Genomic DNA, 15,244 nt, shown 5'->3' with positions numbered 1-15,244 from the left:
AAAGAGATGGTCTTGCTTTTAAAAAGCTAAGCAGTAGGCAGATAGAACTGTCATCATGCAAGGTGGCTAATAATTGTATTAGAATTTTAGTCCACACATAACTTATTTTCAGATGTTTAAAGCAGTCGTGTGGAAATGGCTAATGAAGGGTAGGTAACCTGCTCTAGAACTTGTCTGCAGCTCTACACGGTTATAATCCAGGTGATCCTGCAAGCACATCACCCTCTTCGGGTAGTAGTAGCCTTGCTAGTACTGTGCTAGTGAGGAAATAGGAATTTTGACATAGTTTGCTATTCTTAGAAGGCGGATGCCAAATGTTATAGCTTCCGTGTCCCCTTGATAAAATAACTTCTGAAATATGACATAAAGCATTCTGTTGGAAGAGCCTCTAATTGCTGGATTTGGTTTTTATTTTTCATAGGCGAGTCCAAGTACCTTTGCGCAGTTTGTGGAAAGTCTTTTCACAGGGGCTCTGGACTCAGCAAGCACCTAAAGAAACACCAGCCAAAGCCTGAGGTTCGAGGCTACCATTGTACTCAGTAAGTATTTAGTATGTGAACCTTTCAGTTAATTTCCTTTTGTTCGTATTCAGTTTATTTGGAAGTTGAAAAGAAAACACTTGAGGTGACTATAGTTGATAACACTGTATTGTATGATTGAACTTTGGTAAGAGAGAAGAATGTGAATATTCATATGTAATTTTCCATATATAGATACACACACATATCTGAGGTGTTGTGTTAACGAGTGGGAAGAATCCTTTCATGGTGTATACATCTGTTAAATCATCACAGTGCACTTTTAACTTGTCCACCTTTTTGGGGGAGAAGGGGTTGGGTTTGTTTATTTATTTATTTGTTTGTTTATTTGTTTGTTTGTTTTTTAATGACAGTACTGGGGATTAAACCCAGTGCTAGGCATGCACGCTACCACTGAGCTGTGCCCTCCCCCACAATGTACACTTTAAATGTCTTATAATTTTATTTGTAAATTAAACCTCAGTAAAACTGAAAAAAAAAACAAGAGAATGAAGATAATATTAAACTATCATTTGTCCTTCATTTTAATCAGTTTTTTTTTTTGGTCAGAATGTTCCTATTTATGTAACAGTTTTATTTAGCTATAAATCTCATACCATGCTATCACTTCATCTAAAATGGTTTAAAGAGATTCTTCGAATGTGCTCTCTGGGGGTGGGCCCCATAGGAAAGAAGGGTCCCTGATGCCCCCAGGAGTTTCTTCCTAGGCAGTTCCTCTGCAGTACTGGGCCCTCTGCTAGTTTGGCCTTTATTCAGACTCCTTTCTCCCTCTTTTCATTTTCCATAGCCTCCTGAAATCTCTTTTTTATCATTGAAGTAAAATTCGTGTAACAAAATTCATCATTTGAAAGTGTGTAATTCAGTAGCTTTTAGTACATTCACAGTATTGTGTTAGCATCACTGCTAATTCCTGAATGCCTTCAGTACCCTACCAGGCAGTTTACAATTCTGCCTTGGTCTTTTCCTGTTTGTGCTGTCAGCCATTGGTGAGAACTTAAAGCCTTTTCAGGTCTTCTCTGAGCATGTGCCCAGCCCTGGGCAACTGTGTGGACTTACAGACTCCTGGGAATATGTGAGAGTTTTTCAAAGCCCTCATTCCCCCAACGCATCTCATTCTCCAGCCTTTCCTCCCAAGCTTTTGGTTTGTACATTGTTTGCACCGAACTGCTTGTTCCTTGCCCCAGTGGCAGTGGCTAATATTTTTGCTTTTAAATGTTTTTAGCAAACTCTTCCTCCCCACTCCTTACCTCTCCCTTAGTCGTCAGCCCTGAGGGAATTATGCTAAATAAAAGCAAGCCCTTTGAAGGGCAAGGAGTCACCAGATAGCTGAACATAACCACAGTTCTGTGAGAATGAGTCCCTCTGGTACTAGGAACCCATAGTGGGAATGCAGTCTGTCCGACCACTGAGCTGAGGAGCAGGGGATGGGGCCAGGGTAAGTTGAAATTGCCACATAGCTCTCTTATGGAGATTCAACAGTTTTTTCCTCGATTAAATGTTTACCTGGTTGCTGTAAACTTTTAATTAGTTTCCAGAGTTCCAATAAAATTGATTCTGACAGTTTTTGCCAGTTTGTCCCACTGCTTTTGTGGAAGGATGGGCTTTTGGAGTTACCTACTCTGCTGTGTTTGCTGATGTCACTCTGATGAGTCTTATTTTAATATAAAGAGTTTTATTATTCATACCCTTTTTTTGCATTTTTTGAGGGGAGGGGTGGTTAATTAGGTTTATTTATTTATTTAATGGGGGTACTGGGGATTGAACCCAGTACCTCCCGCTTCATACATTTTTAGTTGTAAATGTAAGAAAACCCAACTTGAATGAAAGGTTAGGTCTGGGAATCTGAATGGTTTAATGTAAATTGGATTCAGATTCGTTAGCACTTGATGCCTCTGAGGCTCCAAGGCAGTGATTTCAGCCTCACATTCCTTACGAACTGCAGATTGTCAAGCTGCTTTTCAAGTGGTTCCTATAAAAGCCCTGAGGTTCACTCCCTTTGGATTTGGTTGAGTCACTTGGTTCTCCCTGAACGGATCACTGTGGCCAAGAGAATGCTGTGCTCTGGTTGACCTAGCCCTTAGTTGCTCTATCCTTATGGTCAAGAGTGAGGCCTACCCCAACATGGACAGAGAATGGGAAAGGGTGAAAAGGGATGTATAGTGGGGACCAGCTGAGGTTGAGGAGGAGATAGAAAATAATGGTCTGTAAAACCTTTGGGATCTGTGCGGGGTCCTTTCCTGTAATCTTTGGAGTCCTTTGGAGCTAAAAGAGCTTAAGACCCTGCAGCCTTGTTGCAGTCTTGGAATACTAGGAATTTTTTTGTTTGTTTTAAATTGGGATCATCTTACAGAGTTCTAGAAACCCAAGAATATACTGAATTCTTGGAAACTTTTAAAAGAATAATAAGCTAATGCAGTTGGATGAGTGAACTTTGTTATTGCAGATGTGAAAAAAGTTTCTTTGAAGCTAGAGATCTTCGCCAGCACATGAACAAACATCTTGGCGTGAAGCCATTCCAGTGCCAGTTTTGTGATAAGTGCTACAGTTGGAAGAAGGACTGGTATTCCCATGTGAAATCTCATTCTGTTACTGAGCCTTACAGGTGGGTAAATTTGAGGAGGAGCTGAACTTAATTGAGATACATATGTACTTGGTATAATTCTTATGGATACTGGTGCTTTGAAAAAAATAATTTGGTTTTTCCCTTATTTTAGGTGTAATATATGTGGCAAAGAATTTTATGAAAAGGCACTGTTCAGAAGGCATGTAAAGAAAGCTACCCATGGGAAAAAAGGAAGAGCAAAGCAAAACCTGGAACGGGTGTGTGAGCAATGTGGGAGAAAATTCACCCAGCTGAGAGAGTATAGGAGACACATGAACAACCACGGAGGTAACTGTGCTTACGGTAGTTCTGTGTGTTTGCCTTTAAGTAGAGTAAAAGCCTGTCCAGTAGTAACTCTCCCTTTACCATTCCTCTTGCCTAGTGTCTCACCTCCCTTGACAAAGAGATTAATCCCATGTTGTGGACGATTTATTCAAGTGATAGAGGTGATCTTGAACCTGACTACCTAATTGTTGTTTGTGTAGATAGATTCCTTTTTTAGTGAGCTTAATATTCCGTATCAGCATTTTTATTCTGAAAGAGACTACTTGAAGCTTCTGGTTCCTTATTTAGGATTATAGGATTGCGCTGAAGTTTAAAAGAGACTAGTCACGGAAACTCAGAATTGTCTCTCAGTAACTTCCGTCCATGGGAACATCTTTGCAGAGATTATAGTCCAGAATCTGCTTTATTCTGAGGGAAACCATTCAGTCCTAAATAAAGGATCACCATAGTCAAGATAGAAAGGTTTATGGGCTACTGTACTTAAAGAAAAGCACTATTTATCAGGCAACTGTGATGCATTTTGGTCCTTGGCACCTCACCACACACACCTCTTTTCTTCCTTTTTTAATAGGAGTTAAGCCATTCGAGTGCTTAACATGTGGAGTAGCTTGGGCTGATGCCCGATCTCTGAAACGCCATGTCAGGACACACACTGGTGAACGGCCCTACGTCTGTCCTGTGTGTAGTGAAGCCTACATAGACGCTCGGACACTCCGTAAGCATATGACTAAATTCCACAGAGATTATGTGCCTTGCAAAATTATGCTGGAAAAAGATACCCTTCAGTTTCATAACCAAGGAACTCAAGTGGAGCATGCTGTTAGCATCTTAACAGCAGATATGCAGGAACAAGAAAGCAGTGGTCCTCAAGAACTTGAAACTGTGGTAGTGACAGGAGAAACTATGGAAGCTCTTGAAGCTGTTGCAGCTACTGAAGAATGTCCCTCAGTCTCTACACTTTCTGACCAAAGTATTATGCAAGTGGTTAATTATGTGTTGGCACAACAGCAAGGGCAGAAGCTGTCTGAAGTTGCAGAAGCTATTCAAACTGTTGAAGTGGAGGTGGCACATATTTCAGAAACAGAATGAATGTAGTAATGGAGATAAAAGGAAATGACATCTCACATATACTGAACTTGCAGGATATTTGTTTACAGCACTATGTGACTATCCGCCTGGAGTCTGTATGTCGGGGCTCTGGGCTATTTGGTGGTGTTTTAACATTTCTAAACAGTTTGGCTAATAGGGTCTGTAGAAAAGTCCACTTACTGTAAAGAAATTGAAAACAAATCTATTTGATGGCAGTGGTTTATCATGGTATAGTTTTTATGAATTAATGTTTATAAAGAACTGTATTAAATTTAAAACTGTACAGTTCTATTTGCATTTTGACGTTATTATATCCTTTGAGTTTGAAAGGCTGCACCAATTGGCTTTTCTTTTTCTCAAAATATAGCGGTTCTGTGATTTCATTTGCCCTGTTTATGGATTAAAAATTCTAATATAAAATATTTTAGTAGGATGCATTAGGTATACTACATTTTTTAAATGCTTCAAGTCTATGATTCTTGACTTACTATTTATTTTAACCCCTTATAAAGTCAGGGATATTCTTTATTCTGTTTTAAAGCACTTAATGAGTTATGTGTTGTAATCAAGTTTGCACAGTAAACTTAATCTATGTGGGGAACCCTTAAATGAATAGCTAATTTTTTTAATGCCATTAAAATGCATGAAATGCCTATTAAAGCCTTACTGTCCTTCCTGGCAAGTAAATTGACCATAAGCAAAGAACACTGTTATTAAACTGTTGATGAGAAATTTTTCCTTGATAACATGAGACAATAAATGGGGGGAAAAAAGTTAAAGCTAGGTTTAGTATGTTTGCAGCTTTTGTATCATGTTTAATTGTTCAATTTTGTTGAAAAACTGCAGTCTAGAAATAGGATAGTAATATAGACATTTACAGCGGTCCTGTGGATACCATCTAATTATCAAGTAATTTCAGAATAATAAAAATTCTTCACTTTAGCCCTCATTATAATATACTACTTAAGGAAATTGATTATGGCCCACCAAATTGTTGAAAGTAAGTTTTTTAAAAGTTGCCTGAGAATTAAATTGAATTAATTTGTGTGTTTGATTTTTAAATTCCCACCTCTTTATGCTTTCCAATTTTCTGATTTTCAAAATAACCATGGGGAGATGCCATGTTTCCCTCCTCTGGGAGACCACCACTCAAGCTATAATTGTTAAAATTAAACTTTAAGTATTAGAAGCTAATATAAGGTGTAAAATTAAGATATAAGCAAATCACATGTAAGTCATTCCTAAAGCACAAGAAAAGAATGTGCCTTGATGTACATATATTAAGATGCTTATTCCAGTTTACTTTAAAAATGGCTTAAAAGATAAAGAATAAATGTGATGCCATGCATGCACTATACCTGCATATGTAATATTTGCATTTGCAAATTTCTCATTGTTTCAATAGCTCTGTGGCTGACTTTCAATTTTAAGTGAATTGACATACAGTCTATAGCTTTATAATGGCTGCTTGTTTATCATATCTTTCAGTTAGTGAAAATGTATTTCAACCTAAAGTTTGGAATTGTGTCTTTGTGTTCCATCTCGTCACCATTGTTATTAGATTTAGTTAATTGTGTAAGACCATTAATGTATGTCATAAATGTGTAAATAAAAGATGTTGAATCTTGTTTAAAGCAGAAGCTTTGGAGTTGAGCTTGTCACTGTTTTCATAAATCAGTTGCTATTATTTGCTTCCCATTTTCTTTCTTTTTATTTTTTTATTTTTTGGGGGAGGAAAGTAATTAGGTTTATTTATTTATTTTTTAGAGGTGATACTGGGGAATAGAACCCAGGAACCTCTGTATGCTACTACACATGCGCTCTACCACTTGAGCTATATCCCACCCCCAGTTGCTGTTATTTGATATGTTATTAAGTTGATTGACATTTAAAGGGAAGAGAAATTGAACATGTTAAAAAAATAACCATTGGGGAACACATACTATTAAAACTACACTCAAACATAACCTTACCTCAAAATTAAAAGTAGTGCGATTAACTGCCAACTTCGGAGAACTTAAGTGTGTGGAATTATACAAATTACATATAGAAACAAGTGTTAAGATTCCAAAAATTAAGAGTTTCGTATTTCCATCGGGGAAACTTTTCTATTTAATTTATAACAATTCCTTTTTAGAAATATGCATTGTTTTGTTGTCATCAGATGACTTTCCTCAAACTGTGTGTAGCCCTGATTAAATCTGCTTGTTACTGCTGTTTGTTTCATTAAAAGCTAGTGTCTAGTTAACATAATTTCACAAGGTTACCTAAACTGCTGGACTTAGAGTTAATCCAGACCTTCAGTGTCTTGTCTTTTTTTTTTTTTTTTTTAAGTAGCATTGATTTGGAACTAATGTTTGGAACATAGTAAGTCTTTGTCTCCCCTGGTCCTATAAATCTATCAGTTATAGTTTGTAGTGGCTTGTGGAGCAAAGATGCATAGATAACTTGTTTGTTTAATTATTGTAAATGTACCTATCTTATAGTCTTTTAGCTCAGATTTGAGGTTGAATACTGCTGTTTATTGGATTTCTCCAGTTATATAAATGTTAGAGCATAGGCTTGTCTCCAGTAGGGCCTTATCTGGAATCCTGCTCCACCCACCTGGGTGGAAACTGGTCCTTCCAGATCAGTTTATGATTGCTTCTGCTAGATTGCCCCAAGATTATCGATAGCTAGGTATTATTTTTATATTAATTTTTCAGACTGTGGTTTCCTAGACCAACCACTGTAAATTTGGACATGTAGACTAGTGTGAGAGCAAGCTCACTATAATAAATCTTTAAGAGAGGCTGTTTGCGCACCTTGTACCCAGCCTGGGGCAAATATCTTTGTGCTGGTAAATGGGAGTTTTTTCTGGTTGGTTCTTTGTGTATGATTCTTAGTTCCAATCTCTGTGGACCTCAATCCTGCCTGTCAAAATCCAGTCCTTTGAAACTGACAGTCCCATCAATCACAAAGCTACTACAGTTTCAACTCAGTTTCTCCAATTTGGGGACCCTAGGACATTCCCTTATAAACTTAGTACTGTGACTTTCAAAGGAATTTATTTTAGCAGAGATGTTAAGGTAAATTTTAGTCTTTTCCAAATTCTGGGAGCCAAATAGTATTGTTCCTTTAAATATGTTTTGTCTCTGGTTACTTTTCTTCGAAGTAAGTTTTGTTGCTACCCTCAATAGCTCTTTCACCCTCCCCATCTCCTTTCCTGATAACCTGGGAGTTCCTCAACTTAAACTTTTTTTTTTTAAACTGAATTTATTTTAAAATTCGTATTTCTCATACTAGCATTTCTACTTGGTTCTTCATAGGTACTTATATTCCTGCTTCCCTTGTCTGTCTTTCCTTGTTGATTGGTTTGTGTTCATTTTAAATTCTTACTGTGTCTGTTCTATATGCTCTGCTAAAAAAATTACTTTTCTGTGAATGTATCACAATTTTATTTTTCTACCATTGATGGATGTTTGGGTTATTTTCAGTTTGGGGTTATCATGAAGAACGTGGCAGGGACCATTTTTATCCTCCTGGTCTATGTAAGCTTGCATTTCTGTTCGGTACATAACTAAAAGTGGAATTTGAGTCATTTGGATTGGTGAACGTTCAACTTCAGCAGATAATACCTGAAATATTTTCCGAAGAGAATGTGCCATTTCACACTCAACAGTGCTGGTTGCTCCGCATGCTTGCCAAGTACTGTTCGTCTTACTACTTACTCATTGTTCTGTATGGGAATTCTAGTACAGTGTTAAATAGCTGTTGTGGTTGGCATCCTTGTCTTTTTTTCAGTCTCAGAGTGAAAATCTGAAATTCACATGGTGGGTTAGATGGCTTCAGGATGAGGGCTTATGGCCAGAGAAACCAACCATGTGATTTCAGAGTTGGAACTTCCAGCCCCAACCCCCAACCTCCGGGGGGGGGGAGAGAGGATGGAGATTTTAGTTCAATCACTGTAGCCATTAATTCATTAATTTAACCAGACAGAGTTTAATGGTACAGTGTGATCATGGAGTAGAAGAAGAGAGCACCACTAAAATAACTGTCATCCCAGGGTGACTGTTGGCATACTCAAAGCTGCAACTGCCTGAGCAGAAAAATCAGAGGCTTGGAGTATAGGAGGGGAAATAGACTTCACTAAAATAATCCAGCCAGTCACTAATCAAACAAGAAAGAAACAACACCCAGTAGTTACAAAATTGTGACAGACAGGTTATATGCATAATTATTCTCATTTATTCCTTTAATTGATTTAATAAGCAATTGTATAAAATAATATGTATAGAAAGTATTATTGAGCCAATAACAGAAATGTAATATATATGTAAAATATATGCCAATAACAGCACAAAGTCGTGAAAGCAAAGCTGTACTGAGATAAGGGAATGACTATAGGTGGTAAAGTAATAATTATAACACTATTGTTGGAGTTGTTAACATTAATAGATGTAACATGTATAGCAGTAACACCACAGAAGGGGGGATAAGGGAATAGAATAGAGTTATATAGGAATAAATTTTCTATACGTAGCAAATTAAGTCAGTATAAATCTGAAGCTCAGTCTGATGAGTTAAAATGTATATGGTAAACCCTAGAGCAATAACTTCTAAAAAACTGAAAAAAATTATTAAAGAAATTAAGATGCTCCATTAGAAAATACTCAATACAAAAGAAAACTGTAAAAGAATAATAAAAGAACAAAAAAAGTGACATAGAAAACAAAAGTAAAATGGCATAGAAAACTACATCAATAAATCATTAAATGTAAATAAAATGAACAATTCAATCAAAAGTCAATCAACAGGCAAAGACTGTTAGGTTGGATTGAAAAAAAAAAACCATGATCCAACTATATTCTGTCCACATGAGACACCTTTAGATTCAGAGATACAATTAGATTAAAAGTAAAAAGATGGAAAGAGAGAAATCATGCAAACAGCAACCATAAGAAAGCTGGAGTGGAGATACTAATTATCAGAAAATACAGACTTTAAGACAAAAACAGTGTTGGCTAGAGGTAAAGAGGGCTTTGGGCTTACTTTGCTGCCTCTTTCTAACTTCACTGCAATTCAGGTAAGGTTTACTGATTTGGTATTTATTTCTAATGTACGTGCTTAAAAGGTTTTGGGGGGTTATCTTTTTATTACTGATCTAACATAATTCTACTGTGGTCAAAAGCATATTCTGTATATTTTCTATTTAAAATTTGCTGGAGGTTTTTATGAATATGCAATGGTCAATTTTTATAAATGTTTCATAAGAACTTAAAAATATTCTGCAGTTGTGGAGGCATTGTTTTAATGTCAATTAGATTAAACTATTACTTTTGTTCAATATTCTGTACCCTTACTGGTTTTTGTTTTTTGTTTTTGTCTGCCGGTTCTATCAATTACTAAGAATAGTTTATTAAAATATCCCTGTATGAAAGTGGATTTGCCTATTTCTCCTTCTAATTCTGGCAATTTTTCCTTGAAGCTGTTATTAGTTGCATATAATATAGAACTGTTTTCCTGGTGAGTTGAACCTTTTATCATTATGAAAGGATAAAATTAAGTGCCCCTGATAATGGTCTTGGCTTTAAGTCTACTTTGATTGAAATTAAAACAGCTACATCAGTGTTTTTTTGGTATTCATGTGGTATGTTTTACCATCCTTGTTTCTGTCAGCCTGTTCATATCCTTGTATTTAAGGTTTATCTCTTATATACAGCATATCGTTGTCTTTAAAAAAAAAATCTAAGGTGAATAGGAACAGCTCAGTGGTGAAGCTTGTGCTTACTTAGCATGTACAAGGTCCTGGGTTCAATCCCCAGCACCTCCATTAAAGAAATAAAAATTCCAGGCTGCCAATCTTTGTCTTTTGATAGAAATTAGTCCAATTAAAAACATGATGTAATTACATATTTGCATATAAATTTGCCATTTTAGTTTGCTTTTTTTGGTCCTGCCTGTTCTACATTTTCCTTTTCTGCCTTGTTTAAAATCCTGTTCCCTCTTCCCATCAGCTTGTGAGCTATGTGTTCATTGAACTATTATTTTTATTTTTTAAGCATTTAATGATTTTTTAAAACTTTTTATTCGTTTTTAAATTTTTTTTTTTTTTTTGCTGGTTTCTACTTTTTACTTTTAATTTATTTATTATTTGGGGGGAGGTAATTGGGCTATTTGCTTATTTATTAATGGAGGTACTGGGGATTGAACCCAGGACCTCATGCATGCTAAGCAAGCACTCAACCAATGAGCTATACCCTGCCCCCTGAACTATTATTTCAGTAGTTAGCCAAGACGTCACAGTAAAATTCTTGGTACAATGTCTTGTACCCCACGGATATCCACTTCATGAGCTGTAGCGCCATGTAAGTTTGGATGTTTTGTTAAACTTTAAAGGTTATCCTGTATATATTTGTGATTTTTCCCCCCTCTTCAGCATCTACCATTCTCCCAGGTACCTAGGTCCAGACCCCTAGTCATCCGGGATGCTTTCATTTCTTCTCGTTGATTTAGCCACTGAATTCCTTAGCAATGTCTCTGATCTGTTACTTCTATTCCATTAGTGCTAATTGCTGTTAATGTATTGCGCTTAAGATTTTATAAACTCATGCATGCAGTATACTACCAATATCTTGGTTTCCTAGCTTCCATGCCTGCCTTATTTTCCTGTCTCACAGACATTAATTCCAGATTAGTATTTGAAACTGATCATATTTTAACTTTCCATTTTCTAATGGCTCTATGTTCATAGCAAAAACAAAAACAAAAACAAAACCCCCCCCCCAAAAAACCCCACAGTAGGAATGAAAATAACTAACTTTGAATGTGAAGAGATGGCTGTTAATCATAATTCTCCATTCTTCATTACCAGCACACCCCTCATTTTGAGTTGGCACAGAATTGCAGCTGCTTCTTAAGTTCTTCCATCTAGGAAAAGCAAGGCCTATAGTATAATTCATAATTTTTTTCAGTTTTATTAGGTAGAATTATTAGCTCAACTGTACATACACATTATATTGCATGTAAATACATACATACAGTATACTGCACATTTAGTATAATTCATACTTAAAAGAGTCTCAGTTTTCTTCCTTGGAGCATCACATAGTCAATGCCTACTGTAGAATTCAAATGGGATAGAATGAGAAGAAACATGTTTAAAATTAGCTGGGAAAGTGATATTTTTCTTCTCAAAGTAGCCCTTTGAAACTGTAACTACATCTAAATCCTGTTTTGGGAATTCTCTGCTATGGTTATGTATATGTTTATACAGATTCATTTTCACACACAGCATTACAATGGTATTGTTAAAATATTTGAGGCAGGTATATTTAACTTAATATATTTATTGTTGAGAGGTACTTTGGGAGCCTGTGAGTCAAACCATTACTCAACATCTTGGATTTTTAAAAATACTTTTTTTTAAAGAGCAGTTTTAGGTTCATAGCGAAACAGCGGAAAGTTCCCATATAACCCGTCCCCACACGTACACCTTTTCATCCTCAACTGCACTTTCAGTTAAATTTGCTTTAATCATTTGCAAATATTTCATCATCTCATTAGTACTCGCATTCCTTCCATATTACTTCCTTTGCATTACTTGATGTAAGTGTCCTGCTGCTAGTTTTGATCTTTTCCTTAAAGTCAGGTTATAATAAATTATATATTCCATATATGTGATTTAGAAACTATTTTATTTTCAGTCATGGGTACATGAGTGAATTCATAGTTTCTGTTGATCTGAATTTCATGTTAACTATGATTTAGTTGTGGAATTCTAAAAGCAGGGGTAAAATAAGTAATTCCAGGTGTTCTAGCATGAGAGCAGGACAATGCTGGATTCTGAGTGAAATGCATTTGTGGTGTATTCGGATGACATACCAGTGATACAGATACACAAAAGTTCAGAGGTAAGTCTTCTTGCAGTAGTTACAGTGGTCATCCTTGAGATTTTACATAGTACACAAGTTTTTCTTTTTTCTAAATATTAAGCAATGTGAATTCAATGGATACCACAGATAAAATGCTCCCAAAGAGGATTTATGCTTAGAAAAAAAGATTTAGAATAATAGCACATTTGTATTACATGCAAAGTACAAGGTTTGACTGTTCTATGTCCATGTGCAATAATTAAGTGGATGTCCACTGTGATGCGGCCCAAGGCCTTTAGTCTGAAAAAGTTCTCACATCTGAAGCCCCGGCATGACAGATAACCTAATTTGCCTTATTTAGATACCACTCCCCACTCATTTCCAGTTATCAAAGTAATTAAGGTCAATGTAGGAAATTTGAAAAGTATAGGACAATGAAAAGAAGTAAAAAGTAGAAGAAGAAAAAAAAACTAAAACCAGTAATTATTGTTAACCACCAATGGATTCTTGTGTGGGTAAAGGGCTACACATCATCAGGGATTTTTCATGCAGAAGTTGAATCAAGGGTTTCCAAAATCTGTCTTCACCGTGGTGATGGGCAGCTTGGTATGCTGCTTTTCCCTGTAGCAAGTAGTTGCACCTCCCGAAAGACCTGAATTTCAGCCTCTGGGTCCCTCCTCTAAAATACTGTGTTTCCCTTTTTCACTTATTCCCTCAGCCCTAAGGGTGGTGTTTTCTTCCTGCAGTTGCTACTTCTACTACTGATAGTTCCCATGTTAACATTCTTTGTATCAATGTCTTCCCTCATTGATAAAATGCTGAAAAAGCTTTTGACAAAATTCAATACCCACTCCTGATAAAAGCACTTGAGAAAATTAGGAATTGATGGATATATTTTTAGCCTGATATAATTTCATCATTTGCTCTAGTCCTAAAGCCAGGACCTTACTTCATGGTAAAACACTGGAGACTTTTCTACTGAGAATAAGAACAAGGCAAGGATGCCCATTATTTCTACTACTATTTAATATTGTATTAGAGGTATTAAGCAATGCAACTAGACAGGAAAAATAAATTAGAGGCACAAAAATTGGTAAAGTAAAGCCATCTCTATTTGCAGGTGATAAGATGGTACACCTGGAAAATCCTCAAGAATCAATGATAAAACTCAAACAGTAAGAGTTTAGTAAGATTGCAAGACACAGAATTAACATACAGAAATTAATTACCTTCATATCCTGTAATAATAACCAGCACATGACAGAGACAAACGCTTTTCAATAATAGCAAAGATAATTAAATATTTAGAAAGAAGCTTAACAAGAAATATACAAAACTTGTATGTGGAAAAATTTAACACTCCTGAAAGACACAAAAGCAGACTGCTCCCAATTAGGATGGCTAAACATCATAAAAATATCAGTTAATTAAATAAAATTAGATCTTGATCTTACAAATGCAGAAGAATATACTCTAAACGAATTAGGAATCTATTCAATTTTAAAATGAAAAAAAAAAGAAAAAGAAAAAAGCCCTAGAGAAACAAGGGTGAATTCATCTTTAATCTCAGTATAGGGAAAGGCTTTCTAACTATTCATATAAAATCAAAAGGCAATAAAGATTAGTTTACTACATAAAAAAATTTTTTTTGCACTGCAAAAGAACACCATAATCAAAGTCAAAAGACAACTAATAAGTGGGAGAAATTATAACATGTATCAAAAATAGTTACTATATGAAGAATTCTTAAAATCTGAGAAAGGACCAAAAACCAAATAAAATGGGAGTGAAATGAACAGACTAATCACAAGGAAAAGATATTCAAATGGCCCTTAAACATATGAAAATACATTCAATCTCACTCATAGCTAGAGAGATGCAAATTAAAACTACTCTGAAATACCATCTTTTTTAATCGATCAGATTTGGGGGAAAGAAAAAAAAAAGCATGACAAACTCTAGCAGGGCTGTGGGAAGAGGCACTCTCGTATATTTCTGGTGGGGAAAAGAAACTTGTACAATCCTTTTGGAGGAGAATTTGACAATATCTAACAAAAGTATATATGTACTTATATTTTGACCCAGCATCCTACTGGGAATTTACCTGAAAGAAGATACATCCCAATATGAAAAGACACGCACAAGGTTTTTCAGTTACAACACTGTAATGGCAAAACATAGGAAATGACCTAAATGCCTACACATGGAAGAGTAATTGCATTAACTGTGGTATATTTACACAATGGAGTACTATGTAGCTGTTAAAATTCTGGAGAAAGATCTCCATGAACTGGTATAGTTTCTAGGGTATACTGCAAAGTGAAAAAAAAGATAAAAGAGTAACTGTAATATATTACATTTCATGTAATAAAAAAAGGAGAAATAATAAATATCCATATATTTATCCAAAAGGAAACATAGGAAGGATAAACCAGAAGCTAGAGATAGATTACCTATAGGGGATGATAGATTACCTATACAGGATGGGTGCAAACAGGACAGAAAGGACGGGAGGAAGAGAATGAGACAGGATAGGAAAGAGTACATTTTTTGTATAGTTCCAACTTTAGACCTCTGCTAAGATTTCACATACAAAATCTTAACAAAGAACGAGCAGGAATACATTATGAAATACAAAAACAAATTAACTAACTGCATTATAGGTAACAACCATAGTGAGGAGGAAGCAGAGAAAATAATCTACATAACTTTATAAAATAGTATTTTGTTTACGTTCTCTAAGATTAAAAAGGAAAGAAACTACACGTGAATACTGCACTCATCAGTGGTTTCTCATAGGGAAATATATGACTTAATTCTGGAACTATTTTATGTGTATTCTAGAAATTAAGCAAGTAAGTGAACAGATTATAGTC

At 35.6% G+C, this 15,244-nt stretch overlaps 1 protein-coding gene across 2 annotated transcripts in view; it reads left to right on the top strand.

Annotated features, from left to right (window-relative positions):
• ZBTB11 (zinc finger and BTB domain containing 11) overlaps nt 1-6,155 on the top strand; it is a 28,747-nt gene extending 22,592 nt beyond the window's left edge. For both annotated transcript variants that reach the window (XM_010966375.3, XM_074362475.1), the window contains exons 8-11: nt 422-539; nt 2,983-3,141; nt 3,254-3,429; nt 3,998-6,155. In XM_010966375.3, coding sequence (XP_010964677.2) covers nt 422-539; nt 2,983-3,141; nt 3,254-3,429; nt 3,998-4,515 — 971 coding nt within the window. In that variant the 3' untranslated portion in view covers nt 4,516-6,155. The remainder of the gene's footprint in view (nt 1-421; nt 540-2,982; nt 3,142-3,253; nt 3,430-3,997) is intronic.
• Nucleotides 6,156-15,244: the final 9,089 nt, after the last annotated feature.

This window comes from Camelus bactrianus, chromosome 1 (genome assembly GCF_048773025.1).
Source record: "Camelus bactrianus isolate YW-2024 breed Bactrian camel chromosome 1, ASM4877302v1, whole genome shotgun sequence".
In the NCBI taxonomy this organism is placed as follows: Eukaryota; Metazoa; Chordata; class Mammalia; order Artiodactyla; family Camelidae; genus Camelus; species Camelus bactrianus.
The sequence above is the reverse complement of the archived record's forward strand: the minus strand, read 5'-3'. Positions and strand labels throughout refer to the sequence as shown.